This window comes from Balaenoptera borealis, assembly GCF_965194805.1.
Source record: "Balaenoptera borealis genome assembly, chromosome: 13".
NCBI classification, from domain to species: Eukaryota; Metazoa; Chordata; class Mammalia; order Artiodactyla; family Balaenopteridae; genus Balaenoptera; species Balaenoptera borealis.
The window spans coordinates 7100453-7116870 of record NC_138870.1 but is presented as its reverse complement, the minus strand read 5'-3'; the positions used below and the strand labels follow the sequence as shown (position 1 = coordinate 7116870).

At 47.8% G+C, this 16418-nt stretch overlaps 1 protein-coding gene across 1 annotated transcript in view; it reads right to left on the bottom strand.

Annotated features, from left to right (window-relative positions):
• Positions 1-201: 201 nt before the first annotated feature.
• CD4 (CD4 molecule) overlaps positions 202-16418 on the bottom strand; it is a 37282-nt gene continuing 21065 nt past the window's right edge. Inside the window, exons 4-10 of the mRNA XM_082349819.1 lie at positions 6768-6926; positions 6098-6331; positions 4719-5057; positions 3765-3965; positions 3066-3187; positions 2681-2748; positions 202-2353 (exon numbers count right to left, since the gene is read on the bottom strand). Coding sequence (XP_082205945.1) covers positions 2323-2353; positions 2681-2748; positions 3066-3187; positions 3765-3965; positions 4719-5057; positions 6098-6331; positions 6768-6926 — 1154 coding nt within the window. The 3' untranslated portion in view covers positions 202-2322. The remainder of the gene's footprint in view (positions 2354-2680; positions 2749-3065; positions 3188-3764; positions 3966-4718; positions 5058-6097; positions 6332-6767; positions 6927-16418) is intronic.

Sequence of the window (16418 nt, the reverse complement as noted above, 5' to 3'; positions counted from 1 at the left end):
CGTTCGGCCCCCTACGTCCCTCCGAGCCCCTCTCTCCCGGGGTCCTGCCGCCGCAGCCCCGGGTCGGGACGGAGGCGAGCCTTGAGGGGCGGGGGCGAGCGCGGGGCGGGGGACCGGACGGTGGGGACTTGGAGGGGGAGGGGCGAAGAAGGCGCCAGGAGGGAGGGGGCGAGGAGGACGGCGGGGAACCGGCTTCATTGGAGAACTGGATCGTGTCCTGCCCCCACCCCACCCGGTTTTCAACACGAACTCAAGCTCGATGAGGCAGCTGGTGTTGCTCGGGGAGTTGGACACGTGTGTCACCGAGTGTCACTGTGTGTATCTGTAAGGGCTGTGCCCGGGGGGAACCTCACGCGGGCATGTGCTGGAGGCTGCCGAGTGAGGGGCGCTGGTGAGGACGCTGGGGCCGCTTGCGGGATGTGGGGTACACAGGCTGAAAGAAAGCACCCCACCAATACACACCGCTTCCCCCTCCTGGAGCACAGATTCACACTTGCGTGGGCGACACACAATTCTCCCGCACACATCACAGGTTTTCACGAGCAGGGCACACACAGCCCCTGCTGCAGTCTCTCCCCTTCAGTGTATCACACACCCGCACACTCAGGGCCCTCCGGGGTGGGGAGGTGGGTAATCGGCCTCCAGAGGATTTTTCCCTCCCCAGGGAAACTTCGTCTCCTTCCTGGGGCAAGCCTGGCAACCTCTCCTCTGGGTCTGACCCCACAGATCAGAAGATTCCAGGTCCCCAGAAAAGAGTCATCTCTCTCTCTCTCTCTCTCTCTCTCTCTCACACACACACACACACACACACACACACACACACAAATGAAGGAGAGCATCTTCCTTAAAGTCAGTCTCTTGGATTTTTCTGTCAGATCAGGGAGGCAGGGGTGGGGAGTGGGCAGGAATACAAAGCAAGCCATGGGGAGCCCTGGAGACAACCGGGTGTTCTTCCTGGAAGAGGCAAGCTGGAAGGAAAGGAAAAAGGGAAAAGGGTAGGGACTGCGGGAGGTGGTGAGAAAGGGAAGGGAGGAGAGAGAGGCAGAGGAGGCTGGGGATCCTGAGAGAAATGGATCAAGAAGAGGAGGAAGAAGAAAACTTGTAAACCCAATTTTCTTGTCCCCTGAATCATTTGGGGGAGGGATGAAGGGGGGTATGGGGCAGGGAGACTGAGGCCCAGGGGGTATCTCTGAGGCCCAGAGGTACCCTCAGAGGGTTCACTCTCTGGCCAGCTCCCCACCCTGTCCCCCTGGCAAAGCTCACCTTCTAGAAGGTTCTGATAGGGTGAGTGGCGGGTCACTGGACACTCTCCCACAGGGCCTGTGCTCGCAGCCTGTGCCCTGATTAGGAGAACTGCAGGTTTTGTCCTCTGGTAACAGGATTCTGCTGCCAGCAGGTGACGAAGGAGGGATCCTAGGCAGGGAGGCCCTGAACTCTCTGAGGCAACCTCCCTGCGGTGAAGGGAATCCAAGGTACATACCGGGCATCTATGACCAGCCAACTGCAGAGATCTGTGTGGTATTTGTCCCTGTGTCCAAGAGATAGCAGTGGACCTAGAGGTCAAGAGACCTGGGCTCGTCCACGTACTAGCCGTGTGAACCTCGGCAATCATCTGACCTCTCTGCATTCCATTTCTGGTCTATAAACTGGAGATGATAATCTTGGTCCTGTCACTACCAGTCTTGTGGGATTTTCATGAGGTTCAAATAGACAAAGGATGTGAAACTGATTTGTAGACAGCGCCACGCTGCTTGGGTGGTAAGGAACTGTATCTGCGCACGAGTGTGCCCAGGGTGCTGGTCTGTGCTCAGGTCAGGATGTAAGTCTGTGGTTCTGCTAACACAGGGTAAGACGCAGGCAGAATGAAGCAGCACAGGCCGGCAGTCAGGAGCCTTTGGATCTGGATCCGTCCTTGACTGGCTGTGTGATCTTGGACTAGTCCCTGCCTTCTCTGGTCCCAGGGTCCTCTCTCGTACAGTGACAGCCCTGTACTTCGTGCTTCAGACACCCAGCCTCACTCTCCAGGCCAGGCAGGGCTGGTCCCACGTGCTCCCCTGAGATCCAAGTGAGCAGTGAGGGAGAGGGTCGAGAAGAAATCGTCAAAGAAGGGCTAGGGTTTGAGTGAAAAGGAAACGGGGAAGAGGGCGTGAGTGAGCCTCTGGAAGAGCGGACCCAAGGCCCACTGGACGGGGAGGGCAGGAAACAGACAGAGGCGCTATGCCGGCTATGTTCATCTGGTCCGCAGGCCCAGGAGACCAACAGGAGACGCAGGGCGAGCCAGCTGGGGAGGCTGCAGGTGGGAAGCTCCTCCTGGCTGGGGCCTCAGGTGAGATTACACGTCTTCTGGAGCCGGCTGGAGGGACGAAGAATACGAGGAGCACGTCTGTTCCTCCCCAACCCCTTGCTTTCCAGGCCCTCCGTGGCTCCCAGACCCTGCTTTTCTCTTCCAGCTCAGTGATGGCCTCCGGACACATCGCAGGCCCCGTGCCCCTCACCTCGCCGTCCTCCACCTCCTGGGCCATCCCTGCCCGCTTCTCTCCTCGCCACCACCTCCCTCTAGCCCCCATCTCCTCCTCTCTTCCTCCCCTCCCTTCCCTCTCTTCCTCCCCTCCCTTCCCTCTCTTCCTCCCCTCCCTTCCCTCTCTTCCTCCCCTCCCTTCCCTCTCGGCCCCCTAGTTACTGCGAGCAGTGGCACGTCTTCTTCTCGCTGAGGAGTGTCTTGATCTGAGACATCCGCTCTGCCTGGCGCTGTCCAGGGAGAAAGAGAGGAGTCGTGAGGGTCCCAGGCCTCTGAACGGGAGCTGCCCCTCGGAGGGGGGCGTGGGAGGGGCGAGGCAGTGCCTGTGGCTGAGGCCATCTGTCCCAGAATTAACTCTGCGTCTTCCTGTCTCTCCCTCCGCGTGGGATCTGGGACGGGGCCCAGCTGGCAGCGAGGCAGCCGAGCGGTGGGCAGAGGGAGCCAGAGCAGAAGCAGGTCACAGATGCAGGACATCCTTGCTGCCTACAGGCCTCAGGTGCTCGAGTGCCCTGCGGGGGAACGAGGGGGTCTGGGGAGGCTCACTCACCCTGCGGTGCCAGCATTTAACAGAGAAGATGCAAAATCCAACGAGAAGCAGAAGGCTGGTGATCCCCCCCAGCACCACAGCCAGAAGCTTCGGCCAGGCGTGGGTGAGCACTGGGGGCAAGACTGCAAGAGAAAGAGCTGTGCTCAGCTCCCTGCCCGCTCAGTCAGGCACAGGGCACGCGGCGGGGGGGGGGGGGGGCGGCCCGAGGAGGGAGGGCCTCGTTGCCCTGCCACACTTGGGTCTGGTCCTTGGGCTGGGAGAGCGGGGCAGGGTGCACGGGGCCCCCAGGGGCCCCCAGGGCCGGAAGGGAAAGGCTGCGGAAGGGGTTTTAAGGTTTAGACACTGCACTGTACCCTGGGGAGCTAGAAGCGGTGGTCTACGCCATGTGCCGTGCGCATGAATGTGTGTATGTGTGTGTGTGTCTGTCTGGGTTTGAAGAGGAGCCAGGGAGGGGGCTCTTGGTCAGGTGGGCCCCACTCCTGGGCTGTAGACCTTAGGGAGATGGGAGCTTGCAGGACTACAAGAGCCCAGGACCACCCCCACCTCACCTCATCACCCCTGTGTCCAGGCACCATACCTATAACCCACCCATCTCAGAGCAGTTGGGAGGCTGGGTGGTCTCCACCAGCCTTGGGAGGGTCCCGCAGTGGAGGAGGGAGGGGCTCGGGGTTAGGCCACGGAATCTGGACTCTCACTCACTCTTGACCTTGGATTCCAGCAGGACTTTGCCCTTGTCGCTCAGTAGACACTGCCACATCCCTGCTTCAGGGCCCAGCACCGTCACCAGCTTCTGCTGATTTGAGACCCTCGTACTCTGGTTCTCCATCTTCAAGCTCAGTGTCAGCCTGGGGGAGGTGGGTCCCAGCACCTCACAGGTCAAACTGTTTTGGGACTTAGTCACTGCAGAGGGACAAGAGCCTGAGACTGGAAGCCTGGACCTCTGGGTTCCCAGCGCCTCCATGCTCTAAGGGGATTCGTAGGACAATGAAAATGATACTTTACATTGGCATTCCTCTTTTAGCCTCTCAGAGCACATTTTCATGCAGTTATAATGGAGGAAACAGAGCTTTTGAGGTCCAACAGTCTTAGATTTGAACCCCAGCCCCACTGCTTACTATCTGTGAGTCCCTGAACAAGTTACTTACCCACTTGAGCCCCAGACAAAAATTAAATGGAGAAATACATGTAGAGCGCTTGAATGGGGCCTGGCATGTACGAAGCATCAAATATTAGCCATTATTATTTGTGAAGTTGTTATGATGATTAAGGAGATAAGGATAGGGAGAACTCAATGTGGCACCTGACATTGTCACCATCACTGTCATACTGTTATCCTTCTTAGGAGAAAGCCAACCCACAGAGGGGAGGGGCTTAGTTGGGGTCACAGAGGGTCGGGCAGAGGCAGAACTAGAGCCTGGTTCTCAGGGAGGCCCCTTGGGAATCCTAGTGGAGGCCGGCTCTTGGATGTCAGGGAAGGACAGAGGATTGCAACCTCAGTTCAAAACCAGCCCCCAAACCAGAGGGCCCTTGACTGGCTCTATCAGGCAGCCAGGGCCTAGGCATCCCTTTGGGGGCCTGTCCTGCATTGGAGGGTCCCAGGGCCAGGTCCCTCCACCCCCGCCCCGCCCTCGCCTTCTCAGCCTAGCCCCTCACCTCTCATGACCACGAGGTTCACTTCCTGATACAACTTCCCCTTGGTGAGATCCAGGGTCAGGTTTCCAGAACCTGCGTACTGCGGCAAAGCCCGGGGCAGAGTGAGGTGGAGCGGGAGCTTGTCGCTCATGAGCAGCTTGAGGTCCTTGCGAGCCTTTTCCACAGTCACCTTCCTGTTCTTCAAGGTGAAGGTGATCCAGGACTGGGGGGAGGAATTCCCCTTTGCCTGCAGCCAACACAGCTCCCCGCTCAGATTTTCATCTTCGAATGTGAGTGGGAAGGAAAAGTTCATCTGCTCCCCCTCCTTTGCATAGACTGTGCTGGAGACCTCCTGGAAGGCTGGAGGGGGACGGGAGAGAACCTGGGTCCATACGCAGGCACGCGGCGGGTAGGCACGTGGTGGGGGGAGACGGGAGGAGACCAGGTGAGTCCAAACACCTAGGCTGCCATTCGGGCGCTTAAATTCCCATCTACCTCTCCTCTCCTCTCTCAGCTCTGCACCCCAGGGAGGTCCCACGGCAGCACCCCCTCTCCCTAGAAGCCCTCCTAGAACAGCCCAGCCACAAGGGGCCTCTCCCTCCTCAAGATCCTGGAGCACGGAGGCCATTTGGCCTGTACCACTTGGGTACATAAGTTATCACCCTTCACAAGATAAGAGCAGATACTGGCTGACTATGTGCCAGGCGCTGTTCTAAGTGCATTCCGTACATTACTTCTCCCCATAACACGACAAGGTAGGCTAGACCATCCCTGTTTTACAGATGCGGAAACCAAGGCACAGAGAGGTTCAGTAACTTGCCTAAGGCCACACGGTTAAGCCAGAGCCAGGATTTCAACCAGAGTCCACACACTTCACCACCACACTACCCTACCGTGTGTCCCATAAGCACCTGGAGGACAGGATCTGGGGTAGTGCCTGCCTTCTGGGCTCTTTTTTTTCCGTCCTGATGCCTAGCTCAGGAGGCATCAAATTTGCAACGTCAAATTTCATCAGGGCTGGCTTGCTGCTGTGAGTGTCCCTGAATGAGTGGCTTTGCCAACTTGGTGGGAGGGGGGAGCTGAGGCAATGGAGAACATAGACGCCCTTGACAGCCCTCCTTTGGGGCTTCCTCCTGGGTCTCTGGGGTCCCTCACATCCTCACATCCCCTGTCCCTTCCTTCCCCCATGTCCACTACCCTGAGGCATGGCTGTAAATCAGCATCTTGAGGGAGAGAGGGCCCAGTATGTCCCCCCAGGGCAGACTTCTGCTGCAGGGGGCCCTGGCGCTGGCCTCCTTCCACCCGCACCCCACACCAGACCCAGAAGCGAAGCGGCAGCGAGAGCAGAGGGAGCGTCTGTCAGGCAGGGGGGGCCTGCGGGGGAGGGGCGCGCCTCTTACCCAGCACCAGGATGTGTTTGCTGAACACCAGCGTCTGCTGGTCCTGGGAGACGGTACATGTCCAGGTGCCACTGTCCTGCAACCCCACCTGGGGCAGTGACAGACTCTTGGCCTCATTCTTCCTTTTATTCCCTGGACCTTTCCATTGCACTGAAGGGTTACTACCAGAGGGGCCTTCCAAGGTCATGGTCAGGCTCTGTCCCAGCATCAAGTGGGTGTCCGAGCTGGCAGTCACTGTGGGGGAAGCAGGCCAGTTGTGTCACACACAAGCACCATCTCCAAGGAGAAGGGAAGAAGCCAGGAGACCAAGGGTGTCTCTCCGTTACCCCCATCCCAACATCTCCCTTCTGCCCATCCCCAGCCCAAGGCAGCGTTTCCCTCTCCCCTCCCCCTCTCCTTGCCTCTCTCAGTCCTCCCTCCTTGTCTCTCTCGGTCCTCCCTCTGTCTCCTGCCTTTCCATCCCCTTCACCCCCACCCCTAGGTCTCTTCGACTCCCCCTGCCTGACCCGAGGCCTGAGGAGGGGTTGAGGAGACGCGGCGGCCTGTCTGATCAGTCTCTGGACTGTTGAAATGCCACCAGCTCAGGCCCTGGTTTGGGTACAGGGATGGGAGCCAAGGAGGAAGGGAGATTGGCTGGAGGGGTGTCCTCATCCCAGGCTGCCCCACTCACATCTGAACACTTGCAATTCCACCTCGATCCTCTTGTCCTCCACTTCGCAGATGTAAGTCCCCGAGTCAGATACTTCAAGATCCTTGATGACCAGAGGAAAGTATCCTTGGTCCCACAGGTTTCTTTTTGATTCGACTCGAGAGTTCAGGTTGGAGGGACCTGGGAGTAGAACGCCACCGTATTGAGGACGTTGGGGTACCCTGGAGACATGGCACCCACTGGCAAGGGCGGTGCCCACAACTCTGCTGATCTGAGTTGCTCATTTCCAGCAGAATCTGCCTCGGGTCCTAATCCGAGAAGCCCAGACTGGCGAGGAGGTCCCAACACATCCTTTTACCAGGCCAGGACAACATCTCACTAACCCAAAATATAAAATCTTATCCTCATTTAGGAGCACCTACTCCTGTAAAGTGTCCTCCAAACACTTTACATGCATCATCTCAAGTAATCTTCACAACAGTTCTGAGAAATAGGTACGGTTTTGCTTATCTTGCAAATAAGGAAACTGATGCTCAGAGAAATTAAGTAGTTGCCCAAACTCTTGCTTACACATTATTGGCAGAAACATAAACCAGTACAATTTCTTTGGAAGGTAATTTGTTTTGTTTTGGTTTTGGTTTTTAAAATTTTTATTGGAATATAGTTGATTTAAAATGTCGTGTTAGTTTCTGCAGTACAGCAAAGTGAATCAGTTCTACATATACATACATCCACTCTTTTTAAAATTCTTATTCCATATAGGTCATTACAGAGTATTGAGAAGAGTTCCCTGTGCTATACAGTAGGTCCTTATTAGTTATCTATTTTATATATAGTAGTGTGTAATGTTAGTCTTAATTTCCCAATTTATCCCTTCCCCTGGAAGGTCATTTGTAATATCTACCAGAATTACAAATGCACATACAGAACTAAATGTTCACCAAGAAAGGAGAGGTTAAATAAATTAGAGTTCACCCATTCAGTGGAATGCTATAAGAGAAGAATGAGAAGGCTCTTTCTATTCTGAGATGGATCTAAGAAACATCATTAACTGAATAAAGCAAGATATTAAGCAGGCTACCATTGTTTGAAAAGGAGGGGGAAAGTTATTTAACATCTATCTATCTATCTATCTATCTATCTATCTATCTATCCATCCATCTATCTATCTGTCTCTCTATCTATCCTGCCTTGTATATGAACAAATATTTCTAGAGGTGAACGTAAGGAAATGGTCGCCTTGATAGTCCCTAGGGAGAGGAAGTGCATCCCCATGAGACAGGTGTGGGAGGGCTTTTCACTTTATGCCCTTTTCTACCTTTTGAATTTTGACACCAGTAAGTGGTGGAGCCAGGATTAAGATTCAGGCTGTTGGGTACACTGTGCAATACTGTCTCTGGAAAGTTCTGCAGGCACGGACATGTGGCCTCCTTCAATCTCCTCATCAGAACTAACAACCAGCACCCAGAGGGAGCTCTTCTCTTTAGCTAACCATTTTCTGGGTGCAGCAGCAGCCCCAGAGCTTCATTACAATGACGGGCTTTAGAAGCTAAATTTGCATAGTGAACACACAGGCTTTTACTTAGAATGCATATTTGGAGGGATGGGGTGAAGGGGGCTGAGATAAAGTTCCCACCCTCAACCCCCTGGCCCTCCCCCCATTTTGGCCTTGGTGCGGGAGACTTACTGTCAAGTCGGCCGTCATTCTCCCTTCTTGCCTCTTCCAGACCTCACAGCCCCTTCCCGCTGCTCAGGTCCACTCTCTCCAGGAGACCTTTCCAGATAAACTGTAGCCCTGGGCTCACACCCACCCCAGATTTTCCTCCAGCTCTGCCCACCTCCCCTTTCATTTGTCCTGCAGGAGTCCCTACCCCACCTGCTCTCTCCCCTGGATCCATGTACTGGTTAGCTCCCCAATTTTTCTGAAATCCTACTACATTCCTTTTACAATCTACCAAACTGCTTGAAGGGGTAGCCTCCTCTGGTTCTGCCCCCGTGTCACTTCTTTCGATTCTCTCCTCCACATCTGAGCACCCTTCCCTTTTCTTCATCTTGGACTCCTATTCTGCTATCTACATTTAGGTGCTACCCCAGACTCTCTCCTGGATCCTTTTCCCCGTTTCTGTACACATTCTCAATTCCACTGCACCCCCTGTCGGCTCTGCAGATGACCCCCAGCCCCAGCCTCTCGCCTACATCCTGGGCCTACATTTCCAGTGGCCCAAGGGATGACTTTATCTGGATGTCCTGCCATCACCCAAAACTCAATTGGTTCCAAATGAAATGTAACACCCTTTCCCTAAAATAACTTTTCCTCCTTGCTTCCCTTTTAAAACGTCTTCCGAGCCTCATCATGACCCCCTTGTCCAGACTGTTCCATACCTTGTAAAAGTGATTGTACTTTGTGAAAGGTCAAAGATTATCAGTGCGTCTGGGATCAATTCATGGAGGAGACCAGTACTGAACCAAGCCTTAAAAGAAGTACAGGCGGTGAGCTAGAGGAAAGGGTTGCAGCAAGGACATCTAGGAAGGGGGAAAAGCTCCAGGAAAGCCGTGCAGGCAACCACCTCAAAGCAGTGAGGAAAACACCTGGGTGTGAGGTTTCTGGCTGGGGAGCTGCAGGAAGCGATGCTGAGGGGAAGAATGGCAGGCAGAGGCTTCCAGGCTTAGCCTAACGGACTAGGGAGTGACACATGCAAAGCATTGCTTTGGGAGCCAGTACTGCTGCAGGAGGAAGAGAATCGAAGTAGGAGAGACTGGTAGCAGAGAGAATTGCCAGGAAGCTTCCGCTGTAATCCAGGGGAGGGGTATGTGGCCTTGGCTAATGAGGGTGGCGTTCCCATGAGAACAAAGAAGATGAAACAGAAAAACACTTCCACGGGAAGGAATGGCCATAAGCAGTGACTGATGGGAAATCAGGGACTGAAGTAGGGGGAAAAAAAAATTGGCTCTATGGTTCAGAAACTGGGGGAGTCAGGAGAGTGATACTGCCGTGGTCAGAGATCAGGAAGCCGGGAAGGGGAGTTGCTCTGAAGGAAATTCAAATCATGGGAACAGAACAAAAACATCGACACAAAAGAGGTAAGAATGTTTAGAAGGGAGCACATATGTTTCAATCTCACAGGCGATCATAGAAATGCAAATTAAACCAAAAAAGATATATTTTTCAACTATCAAATTAGCCAAAAAAAAAAAAAAGAGAGAGAGAAAGTTTTAAATATTACTATTCAGTGTCAGCAAGGGTGCTGGTGAGATAGGCACACAGTGACATTATTATCTAGACTTACTGTAAATGGCTAGAACCTTTCTGGAAGTGATCTTGCAGTATATACCAACTATTTTTAAAAGCTCATACCCTTAATTTCATTTCTAGAACTTTATCCTTAAAATGATAATTTTAAAATGCAAGCCGTGGTGACCTAAACGAGAAAGAATTCCAAAAAAGAGGGGATATATGTATACGTATAGCTGATTCACTTTGCTGTACAGTAGAAACTAACACAATATTGTAAAGCAACTATATCCCAATAAAATTTTTTAGAATGCAAGCCAAAATGTAGGTACAAAAACAATAATTACAGTGTTGTTAATAGGGTACAAGATCAGATGAAAGGATAATGGCTGTATACTAGAGCATATAAACTTGATGGACTATTAGGTTGACACCAAAAATGATATTTATAAATAATTTTTAATGAAATGGAAATATTCATAATATACATTTTTAAAGTTGTGTTAAGATCATCTTTACTTTTTCCGTTACTTATTTGAACTAAAAAAATTATACAGACTCAACACTTCTCCCTTGCCCACCCTCTTAATACTACAACTTGGTGTGGATTCCTCCATGATTTTTTCTTTGCTCATGCAGACATATATTCCACACATTGAATTTTTAAATTAAAATGGGAGTATAGGGCTTCCCTGGTGGCGCAGTGGTTGAGAATCTGCCTGCCAAAGCAGGGGACACAGGTTCGAGTCCTGGTCTGGGAAGATCCCACATGCCGCGGAGCAACTGGGCCCGTGAGCCACAGCTACTGAGCCTGCGCGTCTGGAGCCTGTGCTCCGCAACAAGAGAGGCCGCGATAGTGAGAGGCCCACGCACCGTGATGAAGAATGGCACCCGCTTGCCGCAACTGGAGAAAGCCCTCGCACAGAAACGAAGACCCAACGCAGCCAAAAATAAATAAATAATAAATAAATTTTAAAAAAAAATGGGAGTATATTATTGATACATACATAGCTTACTTTCTTTCTTTTTTTAAAGATTTATTTATTTTATTTTTGGCTGCGTTGGGTCTTCGTTGCTGCACACAGGCTTTCTCTAGTTGCGGCGAGCAGGGGCTACTCTTCGTTGTGGTGCGCGGGCTTCTCATTGCGGTGGCTTCTCCCGTTGCGGAGCACCGGCTCTAGGCGCGCGGGCTTCAGTAGTTGTGGCACGTGAGCTTAGTTGCTTTGCAGCATGTGGGATCTTCCCCGACCAGGACTTGAACCCATGTCCCCTGCATTGGCAGGCGGATTCTTAACCACTGCACCACCAGGGAAGCCCATAGCTTACTTTCCACTAAACAAAATGTGCTTGACATCCTTCTAAGCATGTGTATGTGGAGCTTCTTCATTCTGTTTGTTTTGAAACTATGAAAGCTAATCTTTATACTCTGATGATTTTTTATTTTTATATTTATATTTTTATTTTTTTGACTGTGTTGGGTCTTTGTTGCTGCGCGGGCTTTCTCTAGTTGCAGCTAGCGGGGGCTACTCTTCGTTGCGGTGCGCAGGCTTCTCATTGCGGTGGCTTCCCTTGTTGCGGAGCACAGGCTCTAGGTGCGCGGGCTTCAGTAGCTGTGGCTTGCGGGCTCTAGAGCGCAGGCTTAGTAGCTGGGCTTAGTTGCTCCGCGGCACGTGGGATCTTCCCAGACCAGGGATCTAACTCATGTCCCCTGCATTAGCAGGTGGATTCTTAAGCACCGCACCACCAGGGAAGTCCCTGATTTTTTAAATTAAACATTTTACTCTGAGAAAACCGTAGATTCCCATGCAATTGTAAGAAATAGTGCAGAGAAATCTGGAGTACCCTTGACCCAGGTCACCCCAAAAGTAACAGCTTGCAAGACTATAGCACGATATCACAGCCAGGATATTGGCATTGATACAAATCAAGATGCAGAACATTTCCAGCAGCATAAAGATGTTACCCTTTTCCCTGTTCTAGCCAAACCCCCTTCCCTCCCAGACCCCTCTCCCTACTCCTGGCAATTACTAATCTGTTCTCCATTTCTATAATTTGTCATTTTAAGAATGTTATATAAATGAAATTATACAGTATGTTACCTTTTGGGATTGGCTTTTTTTTTTTTTTCACACAGCATAATTCTCTGGATATTCATCTAGGTTGTGGTCTGAATCTATAGTTCATTCTTTTTACTGCTGAAAAATAGTCCATAGCACGGATATAACCATTTACCCATTAAAGGACATCTGGGTTGTTTCTAGTTGTTGGCTATTACTAATAAGGCTGCTGTCAACAATTTTATACAGATTTCCATGTCATCATAAATCTTTATTTCTCTGGGGTAAATGTCTCCGAGTACAATTGCTGGGTTGTTGCATGTTTAGTTTTTTAAAGAAATTGCCAAACTGTTTTCCAGAGCAGCTGTACTGTTTTATACTCCCACCAACAATGTAAAAGTAAACCAGTGTCTTTGCATCCTCACTAGCACTTGGTGTTACTATTTTTTATTTCGGCCATTCTGATAGGTGTGTGGTGATATCTCATTGTGGTTTTAATTTGCATTTCCCTGATGACTAATGATGCTGAACACATTTTCATGTGCTTATTTGCCATCTCTATGTCTTCTTTGGTGAAATGTCTGTTCATGTCTTTTGCCTATTTTCCAATTGGATTTTTTTGGGGTTTTTTGTATTGAATTTTGAGAGTTGTTTACACATTCTAGATACTAGTCCTTTGTTGGATATGTAGTTTGAATATATTTTCTCACATTTTATAAATTAAGACAATTTTCCTCTTCTTAATAGAGGCTTTTGCAGAGCAAAGTTTTTTATTTTGATCAAGACCAACGTGTCGGGAATTCCCTGGCAGTCCAGTGGTTAGGACTCTGCGCTTCCACTTCAGGAGGCACAGGTTCGATCCCTGGTTGAGGAACTAAGATCCCGCGAGCCGTGTGGGGTGCGGCCAAAAAAAAAAAATCAATGTGTCCATTTTTCCTTTTATGGATCATGATTTTGGTATCAAGTCTAAGAACTCTTTGCTTAGTCTAGATCCTGAAGATTTTTTCCTATGTGTTATAATTTTACATTTTACATTTAAGTTCATAGTCCATTTTTAGTTAATTTTTAAATAAGGTCTGAGACTTAGGTCAAGGCTTTGTTTGTTTGTTTGTTTTTAAATATGTACATATATATTTATTTATTTATTTGGCTGCGCCGGGTCTTAGTTTTGGCATGTGGGCTCTTAGTTGTGGCAGGCATGTGGGATTTAGTTCCCTGACCAGAGATAGAAACTGGGCCCCCTGCATTGGGAGTGTGGAGTCTTAACCACTGGACCACCAGGGAAGTCCCCAAGGGTTTGTTATTGTTGAGAGTGATTTTGTTTTTATCTATGGATGTCCAATTACTCCAGCACAATTTATTGAAAAGGCTATCTTTCCTCCATTGAATTGCTTCTGTACCTTTGTAAAAAAGAAAGTCAGTTGGGCATATTTATGAAGATCTACTTCTGGGTTCTCTATTTTGCTCCACTGATCTATGTGTCTATTCCTCTGCAATATGACAGAGTCTTGATTACTCTAGCTATATAATAAGTCTTGAAAGCAGATAGGGACTTCCCTGGTGGTCCAGTGGGTAAGACTCCACACTTCCAATGCAGGGGGCCCGGGTTTGATCCCTGGTCAGGGAACTAGATCCCGCATGCATGCCACAACTAAGACCCAGTGCAGCCAAAATAAATAAATAAATAAGTGTTTTTTAAAAATTTTTTTAAAAGAAAGCAGATAGACTGATTTCTCCTACTTTATTCTTCTTTTTCAAAATTGTTTTAGCTTTTTGAGCTCCTTTTGCCTTCCATATAAATTTTAGAATAACCTTATCTACATCTTCAAAAAAATCTTGCTGGAATTTTGATAGGAATTGTGTTCCATCTGTATATCAGTTTGGGAAGATTTGACATCTTCACTATGTTGAGTCTTCCAATTTATGAACATGGCATGTCTCTCCATTTATTTAGTTCTTCTCTGATTTCTTTCACCAACACTGTGTAGCTTTAAGCATACCAATCCTGTGCATATTTGTTACACTTACCTATGTTTTTTTTTGAGCAGCTGTAAATGGCATTGTATTTTAAATTTCTGTGTACACATGTTCATTGCTAGTACATAGAATTACATTCGATTTTTGTATGTTTATCTTATATTCTGTAGCCTTACTGAACTCACTTATTAGTTCTACGAGGTTTTTCAAGATAGATTTCTTGAGATTTTCTACAAAGATAATCATGTCATCTTCAAATAGGAATAGTTTTATTTCTTCTTCTCTAACCAGTATTCCTTTTATTTCCTTTTCTTGCTTTATTTCACTGGCTAGGGATTGAAGTACCATATTGAATAAGAGTAGTAAGAACAGACATTTTTGCCCTCTTCCTGATCTTAGGGGGAAAGCATTCAGTTTTTCACCATTAAGTATAACACTAGTTGTAGGTTTTTTTTCTTTTAGATGCTTTAAAAATTTTCACTCAGTTGAATATACTTTTTTATTTCTCTTGAGACTTCTTTGACCCATGGAATATTGAAAAGTTGTTGAGTTTCCAAGTGTTTGGAGATTTTCCTGTTATATTTCTATTTTGATTTCCAGTTTGATTCCATGTGATCAGAGAACACACTGTATGATTTCAATTCTTTTAAATTTGTTAAGGTTTGTTTAATAGCTGAAGGTATGGACCATCTTGGTTTATGTTCTGTGGACATCGAAAAGGATGTGTATTCTGCTGCTGTTGGGTGGAGTGTTCTATAAATGTCAATTAGATCCTGTTGGTTGATGGTGTTGCTGAGTTCTTCTATATTCTTGCTAATATTCTGTGTAGTTGTACTGTCAGTTGTTGGGAGAGAGGTGTTGAAGACTCCAACTATCAATGAGGATTTGTCTATTTTTCCTATCAGTTTGGTTCTATCAGTTTTTCCTTCACATATTTTATAGATCTATTGTTTGGTGCATACACATTTAGGATTACTCATCCCTCAGTATCTGAGGGGTGTTGGTTCCAGGACCCCCGGTGAACACCAAAATCCATGGATACTCAAGTCCCTTATATAAAATGGCATAGTATTTGCATACAAGCTACGCACATCCTCCTGTATACTTTAAATCACCTCTAGATTACTTGTAATACCTAATACAATGTAAATTCTATATAAGTAGCTGTAAATACAATGTAAATGCTATGTAAATAGTTGCCAGTGAAAGAGAAGTTCAAGTTTTGCTTTTTGGAAGTTTCTGGAATTTTTTTCAAATATTTTTCGATCTGCAGTTGGTTGAATCCTTGGATGTGGAACCCACAGATATGGAAAGCTGACTGTACCATGTCTTCTTGAGGCATTGACATTTTCATTATTATATAATGTCCTTCTCTGTCTCTGGTAGTTTTCTTTCCTCTGACATTCACTTTATCTGATATTAACATATCCAATCCCACTTTCCTCTGATTAATGCTTACATGGTATATCTTTTTCTCCATCCTTTTACTTACAATATGCCTGTATCATTATATTTGAAGTGAGTTTCTTGTAGACAGCATATTGTTGGATTATGCTTTTTAATCCACTCTATCAATCTCTGTTTTTTAATTGGTATATCTAGACGGTTTACATTTAATGTAATTATTAATACGTTAGGGCTTAAGTCTGCCATTTTGTTTTTGTTTTCTGCTTGTTCTGCTTTCTTTTCTTTGTCTTGTCTTCCTGTAGGTTACCTGAATATCTTTTTGTAATACGCTTTTTTAGAACAGTTTTAGATTTACAGAAAAATTGTGAAAATGGTAGTTTCCATATACCCCATGTTGAATTTCTGCAATTATTAACATCTTACATTAGTAACATTTCCTTTAATTAATGAACCTATATTGATACATTATTAGTAACTAAAGTCAATACTTTATTCAGATTTCCTTAGTTTTTATCTAATGTCCCTCTTCCACTCCAAGCTCCCATCTACAATACCATATTATGATTATTTTCATGTCTCCTCAGGTGCCTGATGCTTGCAACAGTTTCTCAGACTTTCCATGTTTTTGATGACCTCGATATTTTTGAAGATTACTGGTCAGGTATTTTGTAAAATGTCCCTCTATTGGGATTTTTCTGATGTTTTTCTCTTGATTAGTCTGGGTTTATGGGTTTTGGGAGGAAGATCACAGAGGTAAAGTGTCATTTTCATTATACATCAAGGGTACACACTATCAACATGACTTAAAGCTGTTAATCACCTGGCTGAGGTAGTGTTTTTCAGGTTCTTCACTGAGAAGTTATTCTTGCCCCCCTTTCCATACTGTACTCTTTAGAAGTCAATAACTATTAACAGCCCACATTTAAAGAGTAAGGAGTTGTTCTCTACCTTCTTGAGGGCAGATTATAGACAGAAATTGTTTGAAACTTTTCTACATGG